This window comes from Sinocyclocheilus anshuiensis, unplaced genomic scaffold (genome assembly GCF_001515605.1).
Source record: "Sinocyclocheilus anshuiensis isolate Anshui unplaced genomic scaffold, SAMN03320099.WGS_v1.1 scaffold1613, whole genome shotgun sequence".
NCBI lineage: Eukaryota > Metazoa > Chordata > Actinopteri > Cypriniformes > Cyprinidae > Sinocyclocheilus > Sinocyclocheilus anshuiensis.
The window spans coordinates 183,606-192,115 of record NW_015540941.1 but is presented as its reverse complement, the minus strand read 5'-3'; the positions used below and the strand labels follow the sequence as shown (position 1 = coordinate 192,115).

The 8,510-nt window shown below is 36.3% G+C and overlaps 1 protein-coding gene across 1 annotated transcript in view; it reads left to right on the top strand.

Moving 5' to 3' along the window:
- Positions 1–8,510, top strand: part of LOC107689607 (cip1-interacting zinc finger protein-like) — a gene marked incomplete at its 5' end in the record, with an annotated part of 23,379 nt that overhangs the window by 13,228 nt on the left and 1,641 nt on the right. The window contains 12 exons of the mRNA XM_016487655.1: positions 244–269; positions 376–562; positions 1,393–1,483; positions 1,569–1,633; positions 3,007–3,071; positions 3,195–3,383; positions 3,947–4,077; positions 4,844–4,937; positions 5,016–5,129; positions 6,099–6,212; positions 6,672–6,750; positions 8,061–8,182. Coding sequence (XP_016343141.1) covers positions 244–269; positions 376–562; positions 1,393–1,483; positions 1,569–1,633; positions 3,007–3,071; positions 3,195–3,383; positions 3,947–4,077; positions 4,844–4,937; positions 5,016–5,129; positions 6,099–6,212; positions 6,672–6,750; positions 8,061–8,182 — 1,277 coding nt within the window. The remainder of the gene's footprint in view (positions 1–243; positions 270–375; positions 563–1,392; positions 1,484–1,568; positions 1,634–3,006; positions 3,072–3,194; positions 3,384–3,946; positions 4,078–4,843; positions 4,938–5,015; positions 5,130–6,098; positions 6,213–6,671; positions 6,751–8,060; positions 8,183–8,510) is intronic.

The following is an 8,510-nucleotide window of genomic DNA, read 5'->3' as shown; positions in this document are numbered from 1 at the left end:
AAAAAATCGCCTTTAAAGTTGTCCAAATGAAGTTCTTAGCAATGCATATTACTAATCACAAATTACGTTTTGATATATTTACGGTAGGAAATTTACAAAATATCTTAATGGAACATGATCTTTACTTGATATCCTAATGATTTTTGCCATAAAAGAAAAATCTATAATTTTGACCCATACAATGTATTGTTGGCTATTGCTACAAATATACCCCAGCGACTTAAGACTGCTTTTGTGCTGCAGGGTCACATATTAGCAGCATAACTGGTGTGAGAGTTTTGCACGCAAATGCACTCATTGGCTAATCTTGCAGTCTTGACTAGTGCTTTTGTTCCTCTTGTGCATAAATGTAAAGTTGAAATCTTGCGTGTGCAGAGTTTCCAGAGCCATATGAACGGACTGACGCACCAGCAGAAGATGATGGAGATCCAGCACATGAGCAACGCGTGTCTCGTCACGCTGCTGCCGCGAGTCCAGGAGTCCCTGCAAGGAGCTCGCAGAGACGGGTCAGAGTTTCTGAGGCATTTATGCTTCACTAGCTTAAGGGAATCAGGCCATCCGAGTTTGTTTCTTCGTCAGATTTGGAGAAATGTAGCATTGCATCACTTGCTCACTGCAAGTGAATGGGTGCCGTCAGAACTAGAGCTGATAAAAACATCACAATAATCCACAGCACTCCAGTCCATCAGTTAACATCTGGAGAAGACAAAAGCTGAAACAAATCCAGTATGAAGACGTTTTTAACTCGTATACGAGTCTATAATCCATAATAACGTGAGAAAGTGTTCTGGTCTGAATCAGGAGAGAAATCTGCACAGATCAAGCAGCCTTTAAACAGCTCTAAACAAATATGTGAGAGACAACAGCAGATGCACTTTATCACTTCTGGAAGCGTTATTATGGATTATGGACTCATATTTTAGACATTAAAAATGTCTTAATGCTGGATTTGTTTCAGCTTTTGTCTTCTCCAGATGTTAACTGATGGAATGGATGGGTGTTGATTATTGTGATGTTATTATCAGCTGTTTGGACTCTCATTCTGACGGCACCCATTCACTGCAGAGCATCCATTGCTGTAAATGAATAAAATGCAAAGTGTGCAGGCATCACATTGGTTAATTTGCAAAAAACACTAGAAATCTATCAAGTCATATGATTTGATGTTTTAACAAACTGAAATTGAATTAATTATGCATTAAGTGCATGAAAATGCATTGCACAATTGAATGCATAACATCAAATTTGAATATGCATACAGAGTCATACAGATTAATTAATAGATTGATTCCCAAAAAAACACAGTACAATATTTCAAGCTATTATAATCTATCCTTTAAGACTAGAATGATTGTTTTTGAAAGTCTGTGATTTGTGTTTTGCTGTGAACAGCAGATGAAGCGTCCGCTGCAGTCGATCCGGGATGTCAGGAGTCTTCAGAGCAGCCCGATGAACCAGCGGCCAAAAAACACAAAACACAAGAGTCAGTGACTTTCCATTTGTCTGTCTATGTCAGATTGATCTGTATGCTGCGAGTGTGTTTAAATGCGGTTTGTGTGTTTGTGCAGGTCAGAAGAGCCTGTGGAGACAGAATCAGCTCAAAGCGATGAATATAAGAGCCCGGATCCTGCAGGTAGGGAGGGTTTGAGGGAATATTCTCGGGGTTTTACTAAATAATTTGTCCCTCACTTTGTAAAAAAATTTTTAAAATGCAGTAATGCCATTACAATGGAGGAAGATTAAAACTGGAGGCTTTAAAAGCAGAAATGTAAAGCTGGTGTTTCTTTGTTAAGGCACATCAATTTTAACACTAATTCTTCAGTAAAAATGTTATTTGACCTGAAAAATGGTCCTTAGCAGGTATGACAGCGTTGTTTTAGTATTTTTTATTTTTTTTTATATATATATATTTTACATTTTCATGTTAAAGTTATTTTATTATATTTATTTTATTTTATTTCAAGTAACGGAAATGTTTTTCTTATGGTTTTTAACTATAATATAATATATAAATATACATATATAATATATATAAAATGTAACATTTTAATTTAGCCTGCATTTGATCAGAAATACAGAAAAAGCAGTAATATTGTGAAATATTTTTACTATTTAAAATAACTGTTTTCTGTGTGAATATATATTAAACTGTAATGTATTTCTGTGATCAAAGCTGTATTTTCACATCATTACTCCAGTCTTCAGTGTCACATGATCTTCAGAAATCATTCCAATATGCTGATTTGCTGCTCAAGAAACATTTCTGATTATTATTAATGTTGAAAACAGCTGAGTAGAATTTTTTCAGGTTTCTTTGATGAATAGAAAGTTCAGAAGAGCAGCATTTATCTGAAATAGAAATCTTTTGTAACATTATAAATGTCTTTATCATCACTTTTGATCAATTTAAAGCATCCTTGCTAAATAAAACTATTAATTTCTATATTTTTTTCCACAAAAAATGACACTGACTCGAAGTTTTTAAATTTATTTCTGATAAATGCTGATCTTTGGATCTTTCTATTCATCAAAGAATCCTGAAAAAAATTTACTCAACTGTTTTAAATATTAATAATAATAATCAGAAATGTTTCTTGCATATTAGCATGATTTCTGAAGATCATGTGACACTGAAGACTGGAGTAATGATGCTGAAAATACAGCTGCACATCACAGGAATAAATTAGTTTAACAGAGATTCACATAGAAAACAGCTGTTTTAAATAGTAAAAATATTTCACAATTTTACTGCTTTTTTTGTATTTTGGTGAGCAGAAGAGAATTCTCTAAAAAACATTAAAAATCTTACTGTTCAAAAACTTTTGACTGGTAGAGTGTATGTATATATATATATATAACTGTGTAATAATATCATGCTCTGATTGGCTGTGATCGTCGGCCCGTCTCTGGAAACCATGTTTTGCTTTGAGGTGTAAATGCTTTTCTAGATGGATGAGCGTGTGGTTGTGTGTGATTAATGAGAGTGGACTCACTCCTGTGTTTCAGAGCTCACTCTGCAGGAGGACGAACCGCTGGCCGCTGAAGCAGACGAACCGAGTCAAGCGGCCGAGGTTTGTGCCATCTGTATGATCCACATGATCAGAGACATGGGTGAAGTAATCCCAGGACGGACTCGAGCTGTGTCTACTCAAGAAGCACTTGAGTTCAAATGCGTCTTGTTTGTTGATCTTCAGCAGGTTGAAAGCACTGAAGCTCCAGATGAAGGCATCAGAGAGGGTCCAGACGCCGCCGCCGCAGGCTCTGATTCGGCCTCGGAGATCAAGGAGACCGCAGACACTCCTGAGGAGCTCGGAGACGCAGCGGCAGAGACCTCCAACAAGTTCTTCTGCTATATTTGCAACATCACTTGCCATAACCAGCAAGTGTGTTCCTCTGAAATTGCTCGGCTTTAATTGTTTGCATGAGCTGATATATGTGACCCTGGAGCACAAAACCAGTCATAAGGGTCAATTTTTTGGCCACATCATCTGAAAGCTGAATAAATATCTTTCCATTGATGTATGGTTTGTTAGGATAGGACAATATTTGGCTGAGATACAACTATTTGAAAATCTGGAATCTGAGGGTGCAAACAAATCTAAATATTGAGAAAATCATCTTTAAAGTTGTTCAAATGAAGTTCTTAGCAATGCATATTACTAATCAAAAATTAAGTTTTGATATATTTACGGTAGGAAATTTACAAAATATCTTAATGGAACATGATCTTTACTTGATATTTTTGCCATTTTTGCCATAAAAGAAAAATCTATAATTTTGACCCATACAATGTATTGTTGGCTATTGCACCCCAGCGAACATATTAGCAGCATAACTGGTGTGAGAGTTTTGCACGCAAATGCACTCATTGGCTAATCTTGCAGTCTTGACTAGTGCTTTTGTTCCTCTTGTGCATAAATGTAAAGTTGAAATCTTGCGTGTGCAGAGTTTCCAGAGCCATATGAACGGACTGACGCACCAGCAGAAGATGATGGAGATCCAGCACATGAGCAACGCGTGTCTCGTCACGCTGCTGCCGCGAGTCCAGGAGTCCCTGCAAGGAGCTCGCAGAGACGGGTCAGAGTTTCTGAGGCATTTATGCTTCACTAGCTTAAGGGAATCAGGCCATCCGAGTTTGTTTCTTCGTCAGATTTGGAGAAATGTAGCATTGCATCACTTGCTCACTGCAAGTGAATGGGTGCCGTCAGAACTAGAGCTGATAAAAACATCACAATAATCCACAGCACTCCAGTCCATCAGTTAACATCTGGAGAAGACAAAAGCTGAAACAAATCCAGTATGAAGACGTTTTTAACTCGTATACGAGTCTATAATCCATAATAACGTGAGAAAGTGTTCTGGTCTGAATCAGGAGAGAAATCTGCACAGATCAAGCAGCCTTTAAACAGCTCTAAACAAATATGTGAGAGACAACAGCAGATGCACTTTATCACTTCTGGAAGCGTTATTATGGATTATGGACTCATATTTTAGACATTAAAAATGTCTTAATGCTGGATTTGTTTCAGCTTTTGTCTTCTCCAGATGTTAACTGATGGACTGGAGTGCTGTGATGTTTTTATCAGCTCTCGTTCTGACGGCACCCATTCACTGAAAATGGATTTTTCCGGTTGGCAAAATTTTGGTGCATTACTAGTTAATATTCCAGAAAATAAATGACACGTCTTTCTTTCTATCTTTCCTGAAATGCACACACTTTAAGTTGCACGACTGAAAGTGCGCTCTCTCGTGTCGCAGGAGTGATTGATGCATCGGTTTGTTTTCGTGCTTCACCTTCTGAACTGTCTGCATTTCAATGCATTTCTGAACTGCGCTCTTGCAGTGAGAAGAGGCCGGGTCTGCAGAGATGGTGCTCCACCTGCCAGACGCACTTCACCACCAATGTCATGGAGCATCGCAGAACCAAGGAGCACAAGGTGAAAGCTTATGACTAGTCTGGATGCATGAAAGCTCCTAACTTAACCTCAAGCTGATGGAAGTCTGTGTTTGTGCAGCGCTGCAGTCACTCATCCAGCTCGAGCTGCACCGTCTGTAAGCTGCACTTCAGGACCCCCAGAGAGTTCGTGGAGCACATGCAGTCTCCGGAGCACAAGCAGCGAGTCCAGCAGGTGAGCTTGTGTCATGCAATAATGTTCGTGCATGGCGTCTGCAACATGCGGTTTCCACAGAATCTAATTTTAACTCGTCCTTTAGTTTGTAAAAAGGAATAAAAATTGTGTTCGCAGAAATGCGCTTATGATCGCAGTCTATAGGACAGGCACTGTAAAAAATGAGTCAAAGATTATTAGAGTATTTTTACCAGAAAGTACTATTTCAGTATTCACATTTAATTCATTGCGTTACTTGCCATTTCTTTGTAATTACTTGTGGAATTTCGGAGTGAAAATTGTTTCAATGTAAATCCTACACCAATTCCATTTTAATTTTATTTAAAGTTTTAGAAGTCTTGTGTGATTTTTATGTTTTATTTTTTTGGTAATTTTTAGTAGTTCTGTATAGTTTTTATTGATTTTTATTTCAGTTTTAGTTATTTTAGTACATCAAGTTAAACTAAATTAAAATGAGAAATGTTGCCTTGGCAACTAGCTGAAATATTTTAATAATAATATTTATTTATTTATTATGATTATTATTATTATTTAATAATAATATTTTATTTCAGTTAACATTTATTTTATTTAAAGTTAAAAAAATTAAGTATTAATTTTAATTTCATTTTCAGCTTTAGTTAACTATAATAACTTGGGTGTAGAATAAATTTAAGAAAAGACATAAAAAATCTTTTACAATTTACAACATTTCTAATTTTCGTTTAGTTTAATTTGAAGTACTAAAATATCTCAAACTCAATTAATCAGATATATTTAAAAGAAATATTAGAAATAATAATAAGAAAGAAATATTTTAAAAACTAATAAAAAAAGACAAAAACACACAAGAAGATTACTAAAACATTAACTAAAATGAAAGTGAAAACAGAAAATAATATTTAAAAAAATGATAATGATTGACAGGCTGGTGTGAATGCTGTTGTTCTGTGTGTGTGTGTGTGTGTGTGTGTGTGTGTGTGTAAGCAGCTGTGGAAGGAGTCGGGTGAAGCTGGTGTGGATCAGCTCGACGCTGACATGTTTCTGGGTGAAGAGGACGGCGAATGCAGCGACGACGAGAGAGAAGAAGAGGAGAACGGGAAGGTGAGCGTGTTTTATGCATGTGTGGTGCTGAGCTCACCTGACTCTCAATTTCAATTCAATTCTCTCTCTGATTTTTTCCTGACCTTCTTTTCTCTGTAAATGAAGGGTGCACACTATTGCTGAAAAACACAATCACTACCTAGCAGTCAGATGTCCGTATGCACAAAGGCACAGATCCCTAAACAAGATCATATCTGCAGATTAAACTTTTTTTGTAGAAGCATTTTTTAAATTTGTACTAGCAGCACCTCATGACTACACCACGTTATGTTTGAGAAGCTGCAAAAGACACAAGCACAAGTGGAATGTACAAAACATGGTGACATTCATTTTTAAGTAAATATATTGGGCGATATATTGCGTCACCAAAAATTATTGAGGTCATGTACATATATTGTGCGATAAGTCGATATATTGATTATTGCGACAGGCCTATGTATATGTGTCTCTCTCCTGTAGGAGGGTGTGGCTGCGCAGATGGAGGTCACACTGGAGGATCTGAGCGAAGACGAGGAGTTCGACTCTGACACTGTGTACGGTGGGTAATCACCAGCGTAATCACAACACTTTTTTTACAGTACCAGTCTTTTATAGACCCTTGATCTCGAATAAGACGATGCACACAGCTGTATTTCATGTTGTTGCATTAAACGGGACATTAGGCCTTTATTAGAGGTACTAGCCTAAATTTTGAGCAAATAGATCTCTATTAATTCATGTGCACCCAAGCTCTCGTTTCTTCATAGTAAGATGGCAGTGATGCACAAAGGAAATGGGTTAGAGTATATAAATCTAGAAAATGTAATGCGTGAGCACGCAAAATATTCCCGTGCTCGTGTCAGTAGTTTCTCAGAGGCATGAAAACCGTTCTTGTGTGCGTGCAAAAGTGTGTGTATGCAAGAAAATCAATGAAAAACCCCCTGAGAAAATCCTAATATTTACAGATGACTGTACTTTAATACCTGAAAATAATGCTCTATGAACAGTGTATGTTAAATATGGTTTGAAATTTGAGTCTGGAAAATGTGCAGGAACCCTGTAATTTAAAACATAATAAAAATTAGTACGATGAGTTGTTTTTTAATGAGAATAAGTGTGTAGTTTAATTCATACATAATGACGAGGCAGCATTTTCACCCATGTTTATTTATTTATAGTTATTTGAAATATTAAAGTGGACACTTTAATGTGCTCTTATGTTTGTAATATGTGTCCCTGGAGCACAAAAGCAGTCTTAAGTCGCTGGGGTATATTTGTAGCAATAGCCAACAATACATTGTATGGGTCAAAATTATACATTTTTCTTTTATGCCAAAAATCATTAGGATATTAAGTAAAGATCATGTATGATATTTAGTAAATTTCCTACCGTAAATATATCAAAACTTAATTTTTGATTAGTAATATGCATAGCTAAGAACTTCATTTGGACAACTTTAAAGATGATTTTTTTTCAATATTTTGATTTTTTTGCACCCTCAGATTCCAGATTTTCCAAATATTGTCCGATCCTAACAAACCATACATCAATGGAAAGCTTATTTATTCAGCTTTCAAATTGACCCTTATGACTGGTTTTGTGCTCCAGGGTCACAAATCGCTTTTGCACATTTAATTCGATGGGACGCCTCGTCTTTGACTCTATATCTCAACATCATCTATTGAAAAACTAGTAATATTCTGGTATTCAGTAACTACAGGTGTTAACTATTATTGCACAATGGCTCAGCTTGAAAGAGCGAAACACTTTGTCTCCGTTTTATTCCAAACCCTAATGTTGATGAGATTTATCAAATAGTGCTTTAATTTTAAGATGAGGCATTAAATATGTAACGCTGTCTCTGGCAGGCTCGAGTTTCGTGGTGCCCGTCGCAGGCTTCATCTGTCGTCTCTGTGATCAGTTCTATCACTTTGAGTCTTCGGCTCGACACACACACTGCAAGACGCTCACACACTTCCAGAAGCTCAAGGTATGCTGAAGCTGTGCTCTGTGTTGATGCACACTTCTCCAACAAATATTGTATATGTATATTAATATATTATGCATTTATTAAATACTGCAGTTTATACATTTGTTTTCAATTCAGTTACATAATTTAGCTTATTTGGATTTATTAATATTTTGTGTACATCATCCTGTTTCAGTTTAATTCTAGGGTCAGATTATCATTGCTTTGTGCCAGATAAACATTTCTTGCATAAATTATATCATCTAATCAGATAATCTACTTATGGCTATTTATTAGCTGGATTTTAATTGAAGGTCAGCAGCAAAACAGAAAATCAGAACGTGTGTGT